This window comes from Terrapene carolina, unplaced genomic scaffold (genome assembly GCF_002925995.2).
Source record: "Terrapene carolina triunguis isolate 2854851 unplaced genomic scaffold, T_m_triunguis-2.0 Scaffold95, whole genome shotgun sequence".
Taxonomy (NCBI): Eukaryota; Metazoa; Chordata; order Testudines; family Emydidae; genus Terrapene; species Terrapene triunguis.
The window spans coordinates 4,397,020-4,422,579 of NW_020664446.1; the positions used below are offsets into that span (position 1 = coordinate 4,397,020).

The window sequence follows — 25,560 nt, forward strand, 5'->3', positions numbered from 1 at the left end:
CCCCCCCCCCCCGCCCCTGCGCTTGGCTAACTGCAGGGAAGGATTTCTTATCAGCCATAGGCAAACAGCCCAGTAGGAACGGCCACCTCTGTCCCCTTAATTAAGTTCCCGTATTTCAAGCAGGTTACCATGAGCGATATCACTCTCCTGAGGATTACACAGCGAGATAAAGAACGGATGTTGCTTGAATGCCAGCAAACACCGGGACCATACGCTGCCAGGCTTTGTCAGGCAATGATACCAGATTACTTGCTGCAAGCATGGCGTGGACAAGTGTCCTACCATGGAGGACGGAATAAAGCGGCACTGCCCAGAAACCTTGTGGCAAGGCTTTTGGAGTACCTCCAGGAGAGCTTCATGGAGATGTCCCTGGAGGATTTCCGCTCCATCCCCAGACACGTTAACAGACTTTTCCAGTAGCTGTACTGGCTGCGAATGCATCCCAAGTCCTCAGGGCAAAATAATCATTAAAAAACCTTGCTTTTAAACCATGTTTTATATTTTAAAAGGTAAACTCACCTGAGGTCCCTTCCATGGGGTCATGGTCTTGGCTACTGGCTTGGGAGGCTTGGGAGGGTACTTCAGTCAGGCTGAGAAAAAGCTCCTGGCTGTTGGGGAGAACGGAGTGCTGGGTGCTCTCTGCAAGATCCTGATCTTCCTCCTCCTCCTCCTCCTCCTCCTCCTCTTCCCCATCCGCAGAATCCTCAGGTGTAGAGACTATCCCAGACCCGGTTTGCACGATCACAGGTGGGGTAGTGGTGGCGGCCCCCCCTAGAATTGCATTCAGCTCTGCGTAGAAGCGGCATGTCCGCGGCTCTGACCCGGAGCGACCGTTTGCCTCCTTTGTTTTTTGATAGGCTTGTCTGAGCTCCTTCACTTTCACGCGGCACTGATCTGAGTCCCTATTGTGGCCTCTCTCCATCATGCCCTTGGAGATTTTTTCAAAAGTTTTGGCATTTCGTCTCTTTGAACGAAGTTCTGCTAGCACTGAATCCTCACCCCATACAGCGATCAGATCCAGTACCTCCCGTGTGGTCCATGCTGGTGCTCTTTTTCGATTATCAGCCTGCATGGTTACCTGTGCTGATGAGCTGAGGTATCTGTGGTATCTGTGGTCACCTGTGCTCTCCACGCTGAGCAAACAGGAAATGCAATTCAAATTTTCCTGGGTCTTTTCCTGTCTACCTGGCCAGTGCATGCGAGTTCAGATTGCTGTCCAGAGCGGTCAGTGGTGCACTGTGGGATAGCTCCCGGAGGCCAATACCATCGATTTGTGGCCACACTAACCCTAATTCGGATTAACAAAATCGATTTTGACGTTACTCCGTTCGTCGAGGTGGAGTACAGAAATCGATTTAAAGGGCCCTTTAATTCGAATTAACTGGCTCTGTAGTGTGGACGGGTGAAGGGTTAATTCGGATTAACGCAGCTAAATCCGAATTAAAGTCGTAGTGTAGACCAGGCCTTAGGCTAACACTGGGGAGTTTGGGACAGGAGTAGAACTCAGACTGTAATTCCTCCATACACCATATTGCTATTTTTCAGTTGGAGACAAATTGTCCGAAGCTTATTCTTATCCCAGACCTTTGATTTTTTTTTTGTCTCTCTCTGCTTTTAGTATCCCTGAGAGCTGAACGTTTTGCTGGTTGCCTATATACCAATACCCAGCTTCTAGCCGACGTTACGCCATGATACTGTCCAGTCGCATACAGACGTACCTTCCCAAGCAACCTGCTCTAGTACTCACATCTAGGAGACTACGCTGAGTAGATTCATATAGTAGAAGCCAACCAAGGACAGTCATCTTCTGGATCCAACTAGTGGGTAACACTCAGTCCTTGCTGTGGGCTAGAATCCCCTGAGGACCAATGCTGTGCATGTGCAGGAGTACAGCTTCACACACTCAGCAAAAGTGGCCCAATGTTTGTTTCTGTGAGCTTAGGCTTAAAGGTCTGGTCCTGTTCCCACTAATGTGAGTAAGCGTTGCTGTTCACGTCAGTGAATGGCAGTAGGATCAGGACCTTTTGAGAGTCAAAGACGAATTAGAGGAGCTGATCAGGCTTTTATATTGACTGGATAGCGTCCACCATGGTCCTCAAAGGTTCTGGACCCATGTTGCTCATTGAAAGAAGCATGACCCAGTATCTTCTAATAAACTTTATTATAACTTTTAAAAATCAAGAAAACATATAATCAAAGCTAAGTTGTTATTCAAACTAAACTAAACACAAATCAGGGTCAAACCAACAAATTAGTCTCAACATGGGATTAGAATTCAATCATCAAATGCATTGAATCATCAAATTAATATGAAAAATAATCAATCCTTATAAATAGTAAAAATGATTCTAAGAAGGTGGCTGTTGGATTATAATTCCTGATGAAATAATTGTACAAAGTCAGTCAAATCTGTGACTTTAAAGCTGGTTAAATATATTAATACTGAAACCAAATCATTATCTAATGTCTGAATCACAATCTCCGAGCCAATTGTCAGGTTTCCGTTTTTAGAATCCAATTATTATGTGGTGGCTAACTTCTGCCCAAAAGAAACCGATTTTATAACAGACTTTAACAGAACACTTCCAATTATTGAATAAACAAACTCTTGACAGCTCCTTGTGACTTTTAAATACAGGACAGAACACATTTCAGTGAGTATCTTTGAGACAACGTTTAGGGCTGTTTAAATATGGGGAACTTTTTTTCTGGCCCTTCCCCCTATGGACTTTCTGGATGCTCTCTTACGTGCATGTGCAAGCCAAACCTTCTCTTCCACACCCTAAAAATACAAAAGCAGGGACCTCTCCCAATATTTGGGGAAAAAAAACCAATATTTAAGATAAGGATTTATTTGTCACTTTAAAAAATTCAGTGAGTAGTTTTTTTTAGAATTAAACATTCCCCCGCAGAGTCTGCAACTGAAATGATGCAGCCTTATGGTAGTGCAGGAATATCTGAAGGTGTAGCTGATGGGATCTGTTTTCATTGTCAGCCTAATTGCAAAACGTGAACAACGTAAATGGCGAAAAGTCGATTAAATCATTAAAACTGAATGCTAATGATCTAAGATCTTAGGAACGCAAAGGCACTTATGTTAAAAGTTATTTTTAAAAATGAACGTGCTTAATGGACAAAAAGTAAAATGCAAGAGAAGGTAATAAAAAGGAAATATACCCAACCCCCATTTCCCTTCACCATCTCCACCACCCTCTCTCCAGAGAGGCTGGCTGGCCTTTCTTTTGAGTTGATACATTGCTTTCAGCACTATTTACATCCTTATATAAGCACAATGTCCTCAGTTAACCTCTTCCTAAAGTCTAAACATGTTTCTGGTGCTGCCTCTAGTACTTTACCTTTACAGGGATTTAAAATCCAGTGGCATTGTGGATGCTGGGATCTAGAAGCGCCCCAAATTAAATTGTACTTACCCTAGGAAGTGGGCCAAGTAGGATTAAATGTAGGTTATGCTGTGATGTTGGCTTTTAAATAGCAGCAGAATGCTTGCTTTCTTCAGTTTGACATATGAGCTACCTCAGTATGTAGGCAGTTAGAATTCTTCAGCATTACAGGCTTTGATTTTTGTTTCTCAGAAACATCTCCTGACCTCTTTGCTTTTATTTTTTCAAATTGGGCTTAGCATGGTACCTTCACCAGAACTATGTGATATCTGGGCTCAGTGGGAGGAGCCCAAAAGCAATGAAAGGCCTGAGGTGAGGGAGCTGCCACAAACTCCAGAAATCAGCAATTACAGGGAACCAAAAAGGGGCAATGGAGGAGCAGGCCATAGGGGCAAAACAGTGATAAAGAGGGGGACACTGAAAGGCGACTCCTGAAGAACATCCAGTGCTCCAAGGAGTCAGTGGATGCTTCCCAGAGGATCTTTGCCTGAGTGCAGGAAAAAGGCCCTGCTCTCAGAAAATTGTCTCCCTTCCTTCCCTCCCCCACCCAGCTTCCCTGTGGTGTCTCCCTTGAAAAGTGTCAGCCCTGGAGAATGAAATCTTTTATCCAGAGAATACCTACAGCACCTTTGTTTTAGCTTAGCAAAACCTAATGTTTTGTGCTCCCCCTGCTGGCTACATCTCTGCTCGTTAATGGCTGCTACTCGACCATCAGTGAGGATTGTCTTGCATAAACAAGGAAATAATAAAATTAGCATGGTGTTTTTAGAGCTTCATTAGACACCAAGGGACAAATACATTTTTATTTACTGACTAGTAAAGGGGCAAATCTGTATGGAAATGAAGTCTGTTTTAGGAGTCTTTCAAAAAGATCCACTTTACCATGGGAAATTGGGGGAATTGGGGGGCAGAGGGGGGAGAGTCAGAATAGTCTAAATAATACTTCAGTGTCCCTTAAATTGTCCTGGATGAACTATGACCAAGAATGACCGTAATGCCTTATGTTTTTGTCGTTAAATTTTATCTGAATTTTTTTCTTTTGAGTTAGCCAAAATACTGATAGGTCTCTCTCCAGACTCAATATTTTCCCTTATTAAAATTGCCACCCCTTCTCTCTGCTTTAGTTTGCTTAATTCTTCTGAAGTATTTCCCTGGTGTTTTAAATTCCCAACCTGTCCCTGTGTTGAACCAGTCAGTGCTCTGATAACTTCCTGTGCCCCCATAGAAAAGTGTCCCTCCCTTTCAGCAATCTTGCCAAGTTCGCTCCGCACAGTTTGTATAGAATATTTTGCTTTTCAGGTAACGTGCTCTTTGAGCCTTGTTCTGGGTTGTTTCCAATCTCATTCTCTCTTACAGCATGACCCGGTGGATACATTCTCTAAGATATTGGGGCCCAACTTTGAGATGCAGCTGTACCAGTTCACCGGATAGATGTCAGCTGGGCTGGCCAGTGTTGACTGTAACCCATTCAGTTGATCAAGCTTTGAAACTGGGGCTACTAATCAGTCTTAGAATCACAGTCAGCCCAAGCTATTTGATGAGTTAAAGGTGGCCTGACTGACCAGTGGCCAACAGTGGTACATATGGGCCAAACAAAGGATCATTTTTCATGCAGGGATGTCCTTAGTGTTCCCTGATTAATCTTGGCTTTGGACCTTCACTGACACTGTCCCCTATGTGTGGTAGAGTTTTCTGATCTTGAGACTCCCAAGCGTTCTCTTTTTTCTCTGGATCCCTCCTTAAGACTCCATTTCTGACAGCAGGGCTCGGTTTCTGAATGACCTTTGTCCTTCCCCTGTAGATTTTGCCGACTTGCACATTACTTTATGGGTGAGGCCATGGCCCCTTTTTTTTGTCTGAGACATGCTTGCTAAGTTACCTTTTAAACTGCAGCAGGTGGCAGCTGCCTCTAACAATGTTTTTACTTCAAGGGTGGCTGGCAGAATGCCTCCTCACCAGGGATACCAGCTTCATACAAAAGCAAATTGAATTGTAGACTACAGCAGTTGAGTTGGAGTGTGTGCACGCACTGAATGAAAGAATATTAGAAGTCATCCATTCTATTCCATCTGCTTAGAGCCAATACAGGATTTTTTGATAGATACAGGATACTTTTTAATCTATGGCTTTGTCCAGTCTAGTTCTAAAAGTCCCAAGCAACTGAACTTTCACCACTTCCCTTGGGAAACAATTCCGCTACTAATACAACTCACGGTTGGGAAGTGTTTTCCTGAAACTCAGCTTCATTTTTACCTGTCTTGGTGTTATCCCACTAGATCGGAAAGATCTGATTGTAGGGGGGGGGTGTGTGTGTTAATAGTAGGAAGTTATTGTAATATGGCATTTTGAATATGAGGAAAGAGCTGACGTGTTTGTCTAGTCAGTATTTGTACAGGATTTTGAAGCTGTAATGCTGTATGTAATAAAATACTAAGAATCATTATCTGCCTTGTGCTAGCAATCTGATTCTCAGTCATTTCTTTACATATTGTGGGTGATTTTACTGTGGATGTTAAAGGGTCACTGGCAACTAGTTTTCATCCCCAAATTTAGATTTTATGAAGTGTTTTTTGTTCTGGTTTTGGGGAGTAGGATTGGAGTGAGGGAAAGAGACGCATCTATTGAACCTTTGAATTTGTTTAAATAAAAAAAACCTTTTAACATTCTCGTGCAGTGTTCTGAATCCAGAGTTTTGCTAGAGTGTGCAAACCAGATGGTGAAACAAAGAATAATTAGAAAGTGCAACAGATAGTTCTGTCTCCCTGTTCAAAGTGGGTGAAATGCAAAAGCAAACAACAAGGATGTAGATTTCAGAAATCAGAAGAGCGTTAATGCTCATCCACCATGTAGCCGAAAAGTAATGTAGAGAAAGCAATTTAAATAATTCTTTCTTGGATGTAATTGAATACATGGGTAAAGATAAACAGGAATTATTTGGGGAAAATGCTATGGCCTTTGACTAGATGGTCACAATACTACCTTCTGGACAGAGAATCTGTGAATCTACATTTTAACTCACTTGAAATTATACAACACACTTCAAACTGATTAAAGTAATTACTTTTACCCAGTTCACAATTAACCTGTGAAATTCACTGCCACAAGATATTAATGAGAGTTTAGGATTCAAACAAGGATTAAATCATCATATCATAAAGATGCCAGGAAAGATTTTCAAAGGCACAAATACTAGTTAGCCACCAAACTCCTGCTGAAAGTCAAAGAGAGTTTGGAGCCTGTCATTTCTGCTTTAGAAAATCTTCCCCGTTCATTTATACATCTTATCTGATGTTAAAAGAGATCAAACCCTCAAGCTTTAAAACAATTATCAAGCACTTGTGGCATAGGATTAGGAAAAAGCTTCCTGCCTATAGTCATTCTATTATATAATTGTCTATTGATGGGTTGCTTTCATTTGAAATACCTGGTGGTTGGCTACTGTCTTGGCCAGTCTAGATTAGTTGGAGTGGTGTTCTGACTCAGTATGGCAATTCTTACGTTGTCCCTTATTTTTTAATAAAACGGAATTAAAAGGCTTTAATAAAATGGCCAAACCAGATCTTCTGCTCTGTGGAACTTACATAAAGCACTCTCCTTTCTAGATGCAAAGTTAGCAAACCCTGCACTTCCAGAGATACAGAAGTTTCCAGTTATCCACCCATAACACGAGTTTATCCTTTGACATCTCGTACTCAGTCCATCCCTTCCCAGTTAAAAGCCCCCAGAATGAAGTGGGGGTGTTCTCCCTTGTGGCTCAATTATTTCCTGACATCTGTTTGTTTTAAAGTTGTTTTGTTTGTGATGGTGGTATAATAGCGGCTGCCGCATAGTACTGTTGAACATTCTGGTGCCACTGAGGCTAATGGAGGCATTCTGCTATTGCATTTGGTCACATACAAGGGTGTAGTACGTCAATCCAGATCAGTCTTTTGTTCACATATCATCTTTGTGTACTGAAAACCGAACACACATTTATATTCCCAAATGTAAAATATGAAGATCCCAAATCAGAAATGGAATTGCCAGGAATTGCCAGGTATGTTCTGTATTTCAAATCTAATTTCTAACACTGATCTCCCTTCCGTTCTTTTTGGAATACTTCCCTTTGAAGACTTCAAGGAATCCACTCCCATCTAATTCCACTGAACAAAGATTGTGTCTAGAACATTCACTGACATACTGAGATTTCAGTTAGGGGCCTTCAGGATTTTAAAATACTTTTTATTATACTGAAGGCAAAAGTTGTGACAGAGAGCAAAATCCTGACCATGCTGGTATGCTACTTAGAGAGCAAAGTATTGCAAATTCTTGAACAATAGGATTAGACTGGATTTGCTCTTAACAAAATTCTCTCTTAGATGCTATTGTCACCCCTAGAGATAATTTGAATAAATAGAATCATAGAAATGTAGGGCTGGAAGGAACTTTGTGAAGTCATCAAGTTCAGTCCAACTACGCTGAGGCAGGACCAAACAAACCTAAACCGTCTGTGACCAGTGTTTGTCCATCTTGTTCTTAAAAACCTCCAGTGTTGGGGATTCCACAGCCTCCCTTGGAAGCCTATTCCAAAAGTTAACTACGCTTATAGTTAGAAAGCGTTTCCCAATATCTAACCTAAATCTCCCTTGCTGCAGATTAAGCCCGTTCCTTCTTGACCTAATTATCAGTTAACACATTTCAACTTCAAAGTTCAGTACAAACGTTAGCTCTTGGAGCAAGATTGTGAGTTGTTACTGTTACCGCCATTTTATAGTGGAGAAACTGAGGCAGAGCTGTGAAACTACTTGTCTGAGACAGAGAGAGTCTGTAAAGCTGAGGTTAGAATTCAGGAGTTCCTGTCTCCCAGTAGTCTGCTTAGATCAAACCTCTCCTAAGCAGTCTATGTCTTTATGGAATTCAGCAGCATTGACAGAATCAGCCGCTCACTGGACTGCCACTTAAAGTGGGCAGGTCAAAAGAGATTGAAGTAGTAGATGCGGGGCTGCTATATCATGGCAAAAGGCACATTTGAAGTGTCTGAGTGAGGTAAGAGAACACTATATATATTTGCTATAAGTTTCTTTTTAAATTTCGTTTTGTACTTAAAATGCTAATGAATCATTATGGATTGTCTGTTTGGTTAGGGGTTTCTGTGATTCACATCACTATTCAGCTGTTTGTTGGGTGTATATATTTTATTTTTAGCTTCACAAGATGCAGTGAAACCTGTTTTTACATTATCACTAAAGGATTTGACCAAAAATTGGTTGCTTAATATAGGCAATCTTTTAATAAAGGTGGAGCCTGGTTCTGCTTAATAAATCTGGAGGGTCTGTTAAAGGTGGCTTGCAAGGGAAGAAAAACCTGGTTCTGTGCCTTATAATGCATCTTTATGATGTATAAAGAAGGCCTGAAAGGCGTACGGTTTCCCTGTTAGCCTTTTTTCCCCTGCTAATTGCTGTCTAGGCTGAAAGACTGATGACTAGGCAACCCAGTGAAATGACGATACCACAGGAGTCGAGAGTGCAAGTCGGCCAGATGAGACAGGATGGGACTTTTAGTCAAACTATTTTTAAAATAAAATTATAAAAAATGTGGGGAGAAGGGTGTATATTTTTATTAACATCTATTTTACTTCAATGACTGACTAACATTCTAGATAAAGTGTGTATTTGCTAGAGATTTACTCTCCACAACCCATCCCTTCAACAAAAGGATTGACTCTCTCAATAACATGACCTGCCAAAAAGTCCTCCAGCAAAGCCAGAGAAGAGCAGTCTTGACATACTTAATATTTCTGAGGTAACAAGCCAAAAAATAAACCTGGAAAAAACCAAAAACCCCTCTAACCTTCGTTTTGCATCATAAAGAAGTGAAAAAGGGCACAACCCCATCTTTAAAAAAATCCTTCACAGTTCACCTTAAAGAAAGTTGCCTAAATCAGGCTGGTTGGTGGAATAGCTCACCTTCTCCCATTAAGCGTCTTCCACCAAAATAACAAGGATGCCACAGATACCGAGATGAGGTGGATTCTGTCATAGAGAATGTTCTACACTTTGAAACGTTTAGTGGTGGCAAATGGCTTGGCGATGTGTCTCTAACTCCGTGACCCCACACTGAGTAAATGATTCTTATTTTCTATTTGAAATGTAAAATTAGATAAAGCAGTTCTTCCTTATTCTGAAAAGGACAATAGATATGGAGTAAAAGGCTGTGTTTATATAATCTAGAGCTGAAACAATTCAAAAGATTGTGAATTGTTTGGGAAAGGGACCTCGTTGTCCTCTGTCTTGTAGAGAGCTAAGCATACTTTCTTTTATTTATTAAGCTCTAGAACTATTGTTCTGTTGTATTAACATCTAAATGACTGCATGCTCATTTCTCTCCATCCTGGGAGATGATAGATATCAACAGCTCATTGAAAAGAGTGATGCCTTCTAGTTTGAAAATAAATGTCTTGACTTCTGGAGCTTGCCTTGATGTTACCTCCAGATCTTCAGGCTAACATCAAGAGAGTTATTGCCTGGACAGCACTGTATCCGCTAATGTTATCTCAGTCAGGGAACAAAGCCCACTAGTTTTAAATGGTGTCTCCTGAGAAATCGAGAGAGGTTGAGAGATCTGGAAATCTCACCAGGGACTACAAAGAAAATAATGCTAGTAAAGAGAGATCAGTGAGACTTTCAGTTCACTAAGTATGTTGATCTTTTAAATTGCAAATCATCATTCTAATAACTCACTCTTGAATAAGGTCCCTTCAAGATAAGACTCACTGGTGCTGTGGAGCTGGTATTTAAAGTATGTCCATCTGCATCTAAACGAGTAGCTCCAAGACAATCAGATTATGCAGTAGTTAGTTTGGTGAGAATATCGCCTAAGTGGAATGGAAACTTCATTTTGAGTCTAATATTAGACCTTGCTTTGGAAAATTCCTTTTAAATGATTACAAGCTGGGAATAGCAAAAGAATTTAACTTTCGACAGACAGCATTCACCAAGAATTTGTTTTTAACTGCTTATGTTGGGTCCCTGGGAAAGCAGATGTGAAAATCTTACCGAAGTGAATTGACTTGACCTGATGCAATGTTTATATCAGTCGTTGATAAGTTTTCCTCCCTGGTCTAATTTGTTCAAGATATTTTCATTCTTTGAGCATGAGCGAGCCTGGGTTGGAATAGTTTGAATGCCTGTTAGTCTAATAATCCACATCTTCATACATCCAGACATTATTGCCTATAAAGGGGTCTAAGCAAAGGAAACAAAAGTTGGACTATTTTGGTTATGTTCCATGGATCGCAGAGTGGGTGGCTTAGATGCCAGGCTAGAGACCAACAAAGGGGATGCAACATAATATTGCCCAGTTGACAATAGACTATGTACATTGAGACCACTATACCTGTGCTTCAGCATTTAGCTCTGGTCTGGTTGGTTGGTTGTGTCTTGGCAAACTCTTTGATCCTAGAGTCTGAGGCACTTTTCTACATAGCTTTGCAATTAAGTGAGTTTCAGTGATGGCTATAGAAATTGACTACCAAATATGCTTCTTTCATTCTTAGTCCATGGCATTATCATGTTCTGTGAAACAAAACGATACAGTAGGTGGCAGAGAAGATTTTAAGAGTTGTTAGTGCACTCTGAAATAAGCCCAGAAATGACATTGGCGGGAGCTTCATTGCCACTAGCATGTCACATTTCAGCTTTATCCTCTTCACTGTAATTAACCGTACTTTGATGGCAACCTGAATTTTTTTTATGGACTAATTTCAAAATACTCTGTTTTCTGAAAGAACTCCCTTTAAATAGTATGCCTTACATTTTAAAAAAAAATTGTAATGTTATGGGCTTGTCTACTTGCCTGCCAATCTCTTGTTTGGTGGTGGGCGGAGGAGAAGGCAGAGACAGACCACCACCACCAAACACAATCGGACCTACCTCTCCTTCCCCCACATCTGCCCTTTGCACATGCCTGCCTGCTGCTACTTCAATTTCAGCTTTGTTGCTAATGTTGCAGAGTGTGAGGAAATGCATGTATGGGAGCTCTGTGCAAAGCAGTGCAGGGGTGTGATGTCCTGGGGCTGGTGTACAAGACAGGAAGTATAGCTGACCATCAACAAAACACTGAAATGGACTTAACACCAAGTGCTGACAAATGCACAGGTAAACAAACTGGGAGGAATGTTCAATATGTCTAACTGTTCAGCTCTGGTAATCTTAGATGCAACTTGTGATAGCAACAGGAACAGCATTTTCATATGGAAATCTGATTTATTTTTTCTTTTAGCTGACAGTATCCCTTTAAGTATCTATTGGACTATGGTTGCTCTGTTCTAGAAAGTGTGAAACAGTTTTTTATGAGTCTCTATTTTTATCCTTTGCTCATAATTCCATTTCTAATCTCTGAGTCTAAAGTCATAATTGTTAATCTGTCTCCCTGCAGGCAAATCTCATCTGGCAATAGTACAGCGAGTCAACAATGAAGGGGAAGGAGATCCTTTTTATGAAGTCCTGGGGATTGTCACGTTAGAAGATGTGATTGAAGAAATCATCAAGTCTGAGATTCTAGATGAAACTGATTTGTACAGTGAGTAGAAGTATTTTGTGCTTTTTCTTTAAACATCAAAGAGAATTCTTCCAACCTCTATTCTTGGTCTAGCTAATTTTGTTTTACTTTAAGATCTAGAAGGTCAAATTTCCACACAAGTCCACATGCTGGCTGTCATCATTGTCATTTCTGCAATATGGCCCCCTCTATGCATGACTCTCTAGCTGAAGCAGGACAACTTTTTTGTAGAATCCTTCAATCCCAACAGTTTATGTGAGCAAAACTTCAGTTTTGTTCAGTTATCATTTCCCCACCTCAAACAATCCTATTCTGTGTCCTTATTGCGCCTCTCAAGATCTCCATGATTCTCCTTGATTAATATCCATGTCACCCTTGAGAGCTCTCAGTACCACTCCCATTCTTTGGTAGAGGAAAGTTGGATGATTTCTCTTTAGAGTTGGTCACTGCCAGTGAATTGGTAGGGACACAGTAGTGATGAGGGACTTCCTTTCCTTAAGAGCACTGTGATTACTCAGCCCCTAATTATTTCTCCTTGCACCACTTAATACAATTCCTTTCCCTCCTTAATGTTAATATATTTTGAGAGGAAGGGAAGGTGTCATGGTTAGAGCCCTAGACTGAGACCCCCGAAATCTGGGGTCCCTTCTCAGCTCCATCAGACTTCCTATCTCACTGTGGGCCAGTTACCTAATCTCTCCCTCTGCCCACTTCCAACCTATACAACTGGGTTACAAATACAGTACTTCTTTTCTCCCGTCCTTTACCTGTCTTAACTGTTCTTTACATTGGGTAGGGGCAGGCACTGTCTCTTACTGTGTGTTTGTGTGGGGCTTAGCACATTGGGGCCTATAAGCATGATTGCAATACACATAATCATTTGAAATACCCCTATGCTATTCAGATTGTTTCTTTCCCCTTCTGTAAATATTAGGTGAATCTTTCCTAAGTCCATCTCTCCAGTTTCCTAATAGTATATTATTCTCTAAACCACTTTCAGTTTGTCAGTATCTTACCAGTATTCAGGTGTCCAGAAGTTCCTGTATGACAATCCTTAAAGACATAATATTCTTACCTTAAGTGTATTTTATAAGGTGGCAGTGTGGCCTAGTGGATAGAGCTCTGGACTGGGACTTAGGAGACCTGGGTTCTATTTCCGGCTCTCGCCTGATGTGTGGCCTTGTGCACGTCATGCGCCTCCCCCCCCCCCCCCCCCCCGCTTTGTGCCTCAGTTTCTCCATCCTGTAAAATGGGGATAATGGTACTGATCTCCTTTGTAAAGTGCTTTGAGACTTACTGATGAAAAGCACCAATTTAAGAGTGGTGTTATAATACATCTAGAATTCTGACACCATCTGTGATGGAACTCTTTATTACTGTCAACCCTTCCGATTGTCCATTCAATAGGATTGTGGCTTAATTCTTTACAGTAGGATCTTATGATTTCATTGACCCTGCAAAACCATCCTCCCTTTGGTGTATTGTACCTGCCTCTTTGAGGATAGTGGGGTGCTCCCAGAGGGGGGAGGTACTGTGTATGCTTTTTGGTATAACTCTTTTGCTTTTTTATTAAAAGAAATAATTTGGATTATTCTATATTTAATACTGAAAAGAAAAAGGGGTTGAGTTTATTAATGCTATGAAAGGGGGCAGAAAATTAGGCCCTGTATTTCATGGTCTTTGTAGGCTGATAAAATAGATCTGATGAACATAAGTCCATGTGAAATTGTTATTCCTTGGAAAGTTTAACTATTGAAAGTTTATGCAGTATAATACAAATAGAAGAGAACTCTCCTGGGCGCCTGGATGCTGTGGCCATCCCAAACCATTTGCTGTAAATTAATACAAAGCATCCAGGGGACCTGTTGGTTCATTATGAAGCACTAGAATCCATTCTACCAATATTTTGTATTTATATTATAAAGTATTGAAGTATTCACTCCAAATCAATGTAATGATGGAAAGTACAAGTGGTTTGTGCATGGTATATGAACTGTGAGTAGGAGGTAAAGAATATGAATTTTGTGGGGTTTGATGTTAATGTTGCCTTAACTGCTAGTTTCCTTAATGTTTAGTGATTATGTTGTAAAGGGGTAGAAATGATTGAAATCCTTCAATCCCAACAGTTTATGTGGTAAAGGGGTAGAAATGAACCCTTGTGCAACCTGAACTCTAGTCAAGCTTCTTGTATGGGAAACATCACTCTGTGTATGTAGTTTTGTAGGCAAGACTCATGGCCCTGCCTACAATTAAGGTTATCTGACGCTTCCCATCGTCCATCTGGTTTCAATTACTTATAACTGGGCTGAAATTTTCCTTGCTGGGTCTCTGTATCAGGCTCATTTTTTCAATCAAGATGGCTTAGCAATTTCCAAGAACAAGGCTAGGCAAAAACTCATTTTGCCCATATTAAAAATTGCTAGCAGCTTCTTGTTTGAAACACTCTAGTGCCCCCATGCTTTGGGACAAGGACATGAAATTTGCCAGTAGGGGTGGGCTTCATGTGAGGGATGTGCTTTTTGCCATCCCCAGGAAAATCTGCCCAAATGTGGCTAAGTTGTAAGCCTTTGAAAAATTGCAGTCTCCACACTCTCAGTAGACTCCCAAAGATTCTATCTGCTTTGGTCATGCTTCAGCCTGGGGCATTTGCAGTTCTGGGCTGCTGCCACTGTACCAGGTCAGGGCACCTGAACTGAGAGCAGGGAGTCTGTCTCTGCTGTGCTCTCAGTGAGGCCTGCTAGCATGGAGGAGCCTATGCAGTGTTGAGAAGGAAACATCGGTTTCAAATGCTCAGGGAACAAGAGGTGGACTCGGGGGAGGAATGTAGAATGGAAAAAGGAGCCACTGTGGGAGAAGAAACTGATAGCAGGTCTACACTACAGCCGGGATTGAGGTTCTGAGATCGATCCACCAGCGGTCGATTTAGTGGGTCTAGTGAAGACCCATCAAATCGACAGCAGATTGCTCTCCAGTTGACCCCTGTACTCTACCCCCGACGAGAAGAGTAAAGTAAGTTGACGGGAGAGTTTCTTCCATTGACCCTCCGTGGTGTGGACCCTGCGGTAACTCAACCTAAGGTACGTCGACTCCAGCTACGTTATTCACGTAGCTGGAGTTGCGTACCGTAGGTCGACTTACCGCGGTAGTGTAGACATAGCCTGAGACTGGAGACTCACAGGGGGTTGGGAGAAAGGGAGAGTGGCTCTGGAAGCACGGTGGGGAAAGGACAGGAAATGACTGGGCAAGGGGACAGGAGCTGGGAGGAAATGAGGTGTGGGTTCTTGGAACCAGTAGGTTGGCAGAGACTGGGCCTGAGAACCAGTGGGGATGGGGGGAGAGGGAGATCTGGCGAGGAGCTGGGGTATAGGGGTAGAACTGGCATTGGCTGGGCAAAAAGTGGGTTAAGGCGACAGGAGAGGGAGATTGGGACTGGGAGCAGTTGGGACCCCAGCAGTGTGAGAGGGGGTTAAGAGTGGAGGCCAGGGTAAGGGGAAGAAACAAATCAGATAAGGAGCTTAGAAGGGAACAACTAGAACTGGCTGGCCGAGGAGACTGCCAGATGAGAAGCCCGAGAATGGATGTGATTGTGTAACTGAAGACTGTACCATAATGCATATGGACAAGGAGGCCAAATGAAAGTTGCACAGATAGGAAATACTAGAATTAAGACTTACTTTTGAGTGCTTGACTTCACAACCTTTTAACATAGTGCGTGTGAAATATTTTATAATACGTAGAAAATAGATATAATGATCTGTACCATCAGGGGGTAGCATACCATGGTGGCTCTTTAATGCTTATCAGTTACATTAAATAGCTCAGTCTGCGGTTAAATAACCTGAATATTTGCAAGGTATTCCTATAATGTGCATAGGAGAACAAAAGTGATTGCTGCAGATACTGAAATGATTTGTTTGTTTATCATTAGTAAAACTGTCGAGAACAAGACCTTCCAATAGGTATAACAAGGCCATTGTCCTCCAGTCCAAATTCCACAGGAAGACTACTTCATCCCATTGAAATCAGTGAGATTTTGGGCAGCTGCCTGAGACCACACCTGTGGAGCAAATGCAAGATGAGCTCTATAGTACAGTTAAAGTTTTATCATTCATATAATCGGCTTTGAGTATATTGTAGGGAGGTCTCTCTGTCCTGTTTGTTATTCTACATGTCTGTTGCAGTTTGGATTGTCTTAGGGCTTGTCTACACTTACCTGGGGATAGATGCACGGCGATCAATGCATCGGCGGTCGATTTAGTGGGTCTGGTGAAGACCCACTAAATCAACCGCAGATCGCTCTCCCATCAACTCCTGCACTCCACCAGATTGAGAAGAGTAAGGGAAGTCGACGGGAAAGCGTCTCCCGTTGACGTCGCATAGTGTGGACCCCGCGGTAAGTAGATCTAAGCTATGTCGACCTTGAATTATACTATTTGCGTAACTCAAATTGCATAGCTTAGATCAACTTTTCCCTGTAGTGTAGACAAGGCGTCAGATAACTACATTCAGTGCAGTTCATATTGGATCCTGTTCTAACAGACTTTGCTTCCTTCCTTTTCCCACCCTCCCTTCCCCAGCTGATAACAAGACGAAAAAGAAAGTAGCCCATCGGGACAGGAAGCAGGACTTCTCTGCCTTCAAACAGACAGACAGTGAGATGAAGGTTAAAATATCACCACAGCTCCTCCTGGCAATGCACCGTTTCCTGGCAACAGGCAAGTACGGCTTATCGCAGCTTGCAATCACACAAGTGCCTGAGAGCTAGATTGTCAGTGGAGGCTGGCGAGGCCAGTGGGCAGTGCTGGCAGGGAGGGAGGCTGGACAACGGGGTGACAAATAATGCCACTTTTGTGTATTTTGTGTTTTCTTTTTAAATTCTCTCCTCTCCTGTGTTCAGTGTCGGCATGAACCCTCTGAGACATTTACCAGGGGTGGACCAGTAACTTTAAATTGGTCTGAAAGGTAAGGTTGAATGCAAGTGCCACACTGCATGTGTAGAGTCCGCCAGGTTAATGACTAGCAAGTACACCCCATTAGGGAGAGTTCAGGGAACAAACTAATAAGGACGCTGTGCCAACTGGCCAGTTCACTGGACTGCTAACTGTAATTCCCCTTTGGTGGCTCATCTGGGAAGAGATCCTGGACTTCAGGGGGAAAGTGTAACCTGTTCCATGGGGCTTTGACTCCAAATGAAAACTTCTCTTTGCAAATTAAATGCAAATTGAACAGGTTGTGGGATTGTATTTTTAAAATGGATTTCTTGTTGGCCTGTGGGGCATGAGTTGGTGGCTTCAGTCCAGTTTTCAGTGGGCAGGTGTCTGCCTTCCCAAATCACCATGATGGTTGGTCCCCCTCTGGGCAGTCTTTGCAGAGAGCCCATGGATTGCGTAGGCAACAGCGACTGGATTTTCTTTTCATCATAGAGTTGGTCTCTCTGCATCAGAGATAAGACCCATTAGCAGCAGCGTGTGTGAAGCTTGACCTGCTATTGCTCACGCTGTACCTGTTTGGTGTGTAGGCAATGGCTTTCCATGTACAAGCCTTTCAATCAGCACCTTTCACCATTGCTACTTCCAGTGAAAGGAAACAGTTCAACAGCAAAACGCGGCTTTAATAACAAATAACACTTCGTTCATTTATGTGCACGAAGTTCGATGGGAGTTCCCAAACACCGTCTTGACAGATTTTTATTGACTTAATTTGCGGGTGCTGTTTCTGTGCTTGTCTAGGAAATGTAAAATGATTTTATAATTTAAATCGAAGTCTGGCTGTGAAAGCATTGCTAACTAAGTCAGACATTACAGTTTGGTTGGACTGTTCTAAATGCAGACCAGGATCTGCAGACAGTCCAATGTCTCCAAAGTCCTGTTCTGAAACCAGCGTTAGCAAGTATTGGCATTTTGCATGTCTACTTCTTGAGTGTCCCTGGCCTAAATCCGCTCCACAAAAAGCTGGGTTTTTTCCACTTCAAATAGCTCTCCTTGGGCAGGTTGAACAGTAAGAGCAAGAGGTTATAAGGTGTGTTCTGTGTGCTATGCATTAATCCCACTGGTGTGAATTTGCCTGCACTCTGCCTCTCACTTTGAGCCGTTGTCCCCATGTGGGCTGTGGCACCTTTCCTTTATTTCTTCTTTGGGTTTACACAGTGGGCCTATCTATAGCAATTTTCTAGGTCTATGAACAATCAGAGACCTTTAGAAACAAATGCAATAAATAATGAATCCACTATAACATCATTTCAAAACGAAACTGAAAGGTCCTTTGGACCCCAATTGTAAACCCATTCCCTTCATATTCCATGAGCAAGCCCAAATAACTGGCTTTCTGAGCTCTCAGATGGGCAAATTCCTTTTCCTTTTCCCTTCATGTTGGGAAGATCATTCTCAGTCATCTGAAACGTATGTTATTAACTCAAGGAGGGCAAATACATTTGTAATATCTGGGAACTGGAGTATTCTTGTTTCTCCATGAAAATCTGCCACAGGGTATGTATACACAGGGATAAAAAACCTGTGGCTGGCCCAGGTCAGCTGACTCGGGCTCTGGCTCCAGGTTGAAAAATTGCTGTGTAGATGTTTGGGCTCGGGCTGAGGGTGGCCCATCTACACAGCAATTTTTAGCCCCGAAGTCTATGCCCGAGTCAGCTGACTTGAGTCAGCTGCGATCGTGCCGTGGGTCTTTTATCCCTGTGTAGATGTACCCTAAGAGGCTCAAAAGACAGGAAAACTCCAATTCTATAACATATGCTTCTGTTTCCATGTTTCTTAACAACTAATGCCAATTCATTCCCATGCATGTGAGGTATAATGCCAAGCTGTGTCTTGTGTTTATAGAAGTAGAAGCATTTGGCCCATCCCAGATGTCAGAGAAGATCCTCCTAAGGCTGCTAAAACATCCTAATGTCATCCAGGAGCTGAAATACGATGAGAAGAACAAGAAAGCCCCAGAATACTACCTCTACCAGAGAAACAAGCCTGTCGACTACTTCATTCTCATTTTACAGGTTAGGCACATGACTAGATATATGTGTATCATGATATCTGTCTCCTTACTCCTTCCCTTCCATATCTAAACTTAAATAGTTATATTAGTCTTCTTCTTAAGGTATGGAGCCAGGACACCAGGGCTCTCTTCCTGACTCCCTTGCTAGGTTGCTAACTTTGAGCAACTTGTTCAACTGCTCACAGCCTCAATTTTAACCTCTGATAATAGGCCCCTACTTCTCAAAAAGGATCATCTGTTGAAAATTGCAACAGAAGTGCAGCCAGTATTGTTTGGGCAGGCAACAAAGAATTTTGTGTCCAGTTGAAACAGTCGGGAAAACATTGGTAGGCAAAATGTAATGACTTGAATTGACATTTGGCCAGGACACTCTAGCTAATGCATTTTTTTTTTCTTGCAAAAAGTGCCATGGGATGTGTGATAGCTGATCAAAAACTCATTTTTTATGCTTGAAAGTCTGCACCTCTAGTATCATGGCACAATTGTTTAGTATTAATTTAGGGAAGAGCGCCACCTACTGAATTGCCAACATCGCTATCTCCAGCACTGTGGGTTTTCCTGGAGGTTCTCCAGCCAAGCAGTAACCCTGGCCTGATCCTGCTTAACTTGTGTGATCTAATGAGATTACAGGCCAAGGATGAGGAAATGCTCTTTTGTCTTTGAGATTAGGAAGTATATTTTCTCATTAATTTCTTCAGCGTTCATCTCCTGAGCTTTACTCCTCAGGAAATAAGCAGCAGGAGCATAGGAATACTTGTCTACACTGAGATTGAAACTCAAATCTCAGCGTAGACTGGGTTCAGTTGTGTTTACAAAATAGCTTTCAAAACAATATTATAGTAATATAACTTATGCTGTAAACCAGGGTTGTAGACTCTCTAATGTGGCATTAAACATAAAGATGTCTTTATTTTTCCATGATCTTAGTAATAAAGAACGAAAGGAGAAACAAAAATGTGGTGCTGTGTATCCAGTTGAGCTTTGTTAATATGGATTGCTTTCCATGAGGAATTGGTAGCTCTGTAAACTCCCACACCTCTGCAGTGGATCACTGCAGTTTGAAATACACTGGAGGCAAGATAATAGATCAAGTGCTGTAGGATGCAGTATTGCGTGAGCATAATAAAGAGCACACATTAAGACAAACAAACCATCTTGTAATAAGCAAGCATATGATTAGTAAAAACTTACATGCTATTTTTAGAAGAAACTTTTCTACATGCCGGTGTCACATCTGAAAGTGAGTGTATAAAAAGACACATGCTGTAAAAGTGGTACTAAGGTTTGGTTCTACCAGAACAAGTATCAGCAGATAGTAAGTAATTCCCTTTGGTTTGCAGTATGGTCAGTCTCTGATCTGGATGTTCCAAGGTATATTAATACTCTTCACATAGGAAAAATACAAGAAAGCAAATGTACAGTTCTGTAAATTAATTTAATTTAACCTCAAATTGTCAATTACTGATTTCTGAAATGTAATTTATTTCCACTGGATAGGCTCATCTCTTCCACACCAATACAGTATGTGGCAATTTGTAACTTCCCCCCCAAAAAATTCACGTTGTGTCATTAAACAACCTTGGGGAAAATGCCAACACAGACCTGTAAAGTGTGGCAGGACACTTCTAGTATCATGCCTGTGGAATTTTGCTGCCTGATTCTAAATTAGTGGAGATATCCTATCTCCTAGGACTGGAAGGGACCTTGAAAGGTCATCGAGTCCAGCCCCCTGCCTTCACTAGCAGGACCAAGTACTGATTTTGCCCCAGATCCCTAAGTGGCCCCCTCAAGGATTGAACTCACAACCCTGGGTTTAGCAGGCCAATGCTCAAACCACTGAGCTATCCCTCCCACTTCTCAGCTATCAAGCTGCTCAGCATGCTGCACTCTTGTTGTGTGGCCCAGATTTGGCAAGGGTGACATTTTTGGTGTGTGTAACTAATGAAATAACTAGGTCGCAGAATTGAGGGCCCATTTTTACAGCTAACTGCCAGCTCAAAACTTTTCAACCATTAACTTCAAAGGGACTCCCAAGTGAGGATTCGACCTGCATACATCTAATTTCAGGGTTGGAGTCTATGACTGTGTGATGAATAATTGCCAGTAATTACTCAATTGAGTCTACGAGGCTGAACATTGTATTTTTAACAAATTACGAACAGTATGTTTTTGAAATAATTATAAAGATCAAATGCACTTCTGACCCGTTTATGCTGTTGGATTCCCTTTTGCACTACTCATCTTGGACAATTAGACTAGATAATTTGATTGCACTTTACTGCACTAGCACACTGCTGCATAGTTTGATTGAAAATACTGATGGGCAAGGCTGATTATTTTTAAATGGTTTTTAATTGAACTGGAAAAAAACACTTGGAAACATGTATATTGGTCTTAGGTTTAGTGTAAGCTTGTTTTTACAAAACCTACATTTTAGCTTCAGTTTGACCTGGCTATCCATTCAATGGCATATTTATCCATTATATGTGGGAGAACCCAGTCTGTTCCTTCTCTCCAGCCCAGCAGAGACTGAGAACACTGCAAATAATTAATTAAATTCTGTTTACCCTTCCTTCCTCCCACAAAATATAGTTTCAGCTTGATATGGAATCAGATTTCTTCTTCCCTTGTCCCAAAATCCACTAGTGATGCCACTGCACTGGGAATGGAGTTGAAAATAGGGTCCCACTAGGTAGTTACTGAAGCTTCTAATTTTATACTTTGAACATTAAAAATACATTTCTAGAATAGATACTTCTGTTCTTTTTCTGTATTAGGCTCATGGGTATAGAGTGGTTATGTGCTGTTAAATAACTTCTGTGTTCCACACCAGAAGCGGCTGCATTTTTGTGGTGGTGTACTTGTGCATAGCTTGTAAAGTGTTTTGGGATCCTTTGATAAGATCCTGTATAAATGTCAGTATCAAATAGTAAGGGATGTGGAATTTGTAAAACCGTTGGAAACCAACTAACCCAAAAGAACCTCGAGAAAGAGGACTCAGGACTCCTTCAGGAATTATGGATTTCTTTCTGTGGGGGAAAGCATACAACCTTAACTTCACCCTCCCAAAATATGTTGAGCTTACTCCCATTCCCAGTTGAGATTTCCTGTGTTTGTATTTGGAAAGGCCTTGTGTGAATTTGGGCAGTTACCTGAAATGAGTAGATCTGTCTTGATGGACAAACCGTATGTAGTATGGGCTTTCTCAGACTTGGAGACCACTCCTTCCCTTCAGTTCGAAGTAAATGGCTTAGTGGTGCACAAACATTCTTTGGAAGTGGAAAAAAGTAGTACCATTGAGAAGCTACCGTATTTCTTTGCAGTGGTGAGCCCACACACCTTGCTGAGTTAAGTTAGCTGGAGCAGATATGAGGCTGGAAAGTTTTGGGACTGATTTGAGGTGTAAGTTCTACCCTTGTCTGTGCATTTTTACGGACTTCAGCAGAAGGCAGGAATTAACCCTAAATTGCCCCTTTGGGCAAGGCTGCGGCTTTCAGGGTACAAGTCTGTTCTAAGGTCTCTGGATCTTTGGGATGCTTGAGGCCCCTTTTAATTATGGCTCTCTCATTTTCCTCAACAGGGGAAAGTGGAAGTGGAGGCTGGGAAAGAGGGAATGAAGTTTGAAGCTGGTGCTTTTTCCTATTATGGGGTGATGGCCCTCACAGCATCGCCAGGTATGTTCTCTTACCTTCTGCTTTTGAAATTCTTTCATGCCCAAGCATGCCTCTCACTGTTAATGTGGATGGAGTGAGCTGTGTAGGAGAGACCCCTGTGGTGTTTGATGCAGCTGGCACCCATAATACATGGTAGCATCCTGCCAATGTAACTAGCTGCCTGGTGTTTCACACCTGGGTGTGGTTGATACTGGTTGTGGTATTAACTCACGAAATCTGACCAGTTGTCACAAGTTTGCCAGATTGCAGGCTGTGAGCAGACAAGAAGTCTGCTAGTTAGTGATCTGTTTTTCTGTTTGACTACAGGGACCATTGGGTTTGGGTTTTTTTGTTTGTTTGTATTTAATAGCAGCATAATAGGGACTGAAGGAACAGGATAAGTAATACTAAGTACTAGAAAGACATATGGTGCTGTCAAATGAAAATGACTCTTATCAGGAAACAATAATGATACATCTTAATAATCCTAGGGCTTGTCTACATGGCAAGTTACTGTGCAGCAAGCCCAGGTGCAAATCTACAGCACACCAGCTTGCCGCGCAGTAACATCCCGTGAGGCCACTGCTACAGAGTACTGAAAGCCCCCAAGTATAGCAGTGTCCACATGGGGCGACACTGCACGGCAAGCTGGTGCACTGTAGATTGGCATCCTCCTTTGCGAAGCAATAACTCGTCCTGTAGACAAGTCTGAAGTTTCTGAAACAAGCCTGAGAATTATCAGTTCTACTGGAATGAGGAAGAGAGATTTTCCCATTATGCAAAGAAGCTGAAAATCCGTCCATACAACCAACTTGCACAGAAATGTATCTTCTTTAAAATATATGTAAGAAAAATATAGGCAACTGCAATGAGAAAAGCTAGTTGGGACCCAGGTGAATCCTCATTATAAAAACCATAATCTTGTGAGCCAGGTACCCTGTCAAGCCACCTCCATCACATAAGCATGTATTAGACATTCACTGTGGGCTAACCCTGATTACAAGAAGTAAAGGTAACACTTCAGTTGTCTCTATAAGTGTGCTGCTCTCTTACAGCTGTACCACCTTGGGCTGTGATTCTGTCACATCTCCCAAGTTAAACCAGGCTGGGCTGGCTCAGTGTCTAATGGGAGACCTCCAGAAATCTCAAGTGCTGCAGAAAGTGATGTTAGTGATTCAGTGGGTGGTACCTGTCCATCTTAGACAGTATTGAGCCACTGCCCCCGCCAGGGGACGTATTTTATTGCTGGAAATGCTGCCTTTCAGCTAGAGACCAAAAACCAAGATTCTGATCAGCTGAAGTAATTAAAAATCCCACAACATTTTTCACAAATATTGGTGGGTTAGTCTAGCAGTTACATTCTGCCAACCTAAAATTCCTTGATTGGCTTCAAAAGGAGAAGTTTTTCTTCACTCACACAGAAATTTGTTTCTGGTGTTACAGGAGCAGAATGCCTTCCATGTTCCACCCAAGAAGTAGCTGCAATTCAAAAGTGGGTTAATGATCTCAGTATATATTGTTAAATGGCTTTGAGAGCCTTTAGGATGAAAAGTACTATATATAAATAAGTATCAGGGGTAGCCGTGTTAGTCTGGATCTGTAAAAAGCAACAGAGTCCTATGGCACCTTAAAGACTAACAGATGTATTGGAGCATAAGCTTTCGTGGGTGAATACCCACATGTGTCTGACGAAGTGGGTATTCACCCATTAAAGCTTATGCTCCAATACAACTGTTAGTCTTTAAGGTGCCACAGGACTCTTTGTTGCTTTTTATATATAAATAAGGTATTATCATTTCCTTGTAAGAGCGGATGGTTAGAGTAAATTCCAGAGACAAAAGCAATTCTCTGGGACATTTGTGATGTAAGCAGTAATCTGTGTTGCCATTTAGCTGACATTTTTCTGAATATATGTTAGCAATTTCACATTCAAAGTAGGGAGCAATTGTTCCTTGATTACGCGTGCTGAAGTTAAATAAATCTTACTGCCACCCTGTAGGTTTTTGAACAGCAGATTTGCTAAAGCACAGATCCTTGGAAGAGTTTTGTCTGTGCTCTAGAAACAGTCCAGTGTGTGTATGTGTGTTTTACACCCTTCCTGTTCCCTCAATTTTGAGGCTCAGCTCTTACAATACAGATGGGTCTGGGGGATGCCAGAGCATCAACTCTCATCTGACATATACCAACACCAGGGTCGGTGCAAGGAGTTTTCGCGCCCTAGGCGAAACTTCCACCTTGTGCCACCCCCGCACCCAGCTAACCCCGCGCGCTGCCCCCTCCCCCCCGCCGCGGCAGCTAACCCAGCCCGGCCCCCCTGCAGCAGCTAACCTCCCCCTTCCCCCCCCCGCAGCTAACCCCTTCCGGGGAGCCCCCCCTCCATGGCAGCTAACCCTGCCCGGGGAGCCCACCCCAGGTCACCTCCGCTCCGCCTCCTCCGCTGAGCACGCCGGCGCCGCTCTAATTCTCCTCCCCTCCCAGGCTTGTAGTGCTGATTGGAGGAGAATTAGAGCAGGGGCTCAGTGGAGGAGGCAGAGTAGAGGTGATCTGGGGCTGGGAGTGGTTCCCCTGTGCGCGCCCACCCCCCCCCGTTCCGCCGGGCTGCCCCCCCCGCGCCCCCCCACCCTAGCTCACCTCCACTCCACCTCCTCACCTGAGCGGGCTTTTAGGCACCCTCAACCACTAGGCGTCCTACGCAGCCGCCTAGTTCGCCTAATGGTTGTACCGGCTCTGACCAACACTACGCTGGAAAATCTTTCACGGCTACTCCTTTTGTCACTATTATTTAGTGTGAACTTCCTAGTGTTCTTTTTTTGCTGGCATGCTCTGGGTTCTTCCTTCCTTCAGTCCAGCTTTTGCACTCAAACGTCACCTGTCTTTTTAGGGATCCCACCACTCCACCATAGATTGTGTCATTGCACCTTTCCCAGGGTGGGCCCTCCTACTCTGAAATGCATGTTGGTCTTCCT

At 42.5% G+C, this 25,560-nt stretch overlaps 1 protein-coding gene across 1 annotated transcript in view; it reads left to right on the top strand.

The window, feature by feature from the left end:
* CNNM2 (cyclin and CBS domain divalent metal cation transport mediator 2) overlaps nucleotides 1–25,560 on the top strand; it is a 166,246-nt gene that overhangs the window by 131,201 nt on the left and 9,485 nt on the right. The window contains exons 4-7 of the mRNA XM_026651047.1: nucleotides 11,817–11,960; nucleotides 16,517–16,654; nucleotides 18,773–18,942; nucleotides 22,522–22,615. Coding sequence (XP_026506832.1) covers nucleotides 11,817–11,960; nucleotides 16,517–16,654; nucleotides 18,773–18,942; nucleotides 22,522–22,615 — 546 coding nt within the window. The remainder of the gene's footprint in view (nucleotides 1–11,816; nucleotides 11,961–16,516; nucleotides 16,655–18,772; nucleotides 18,943–22,521; nucleotides 22,616–25,560) is intronic.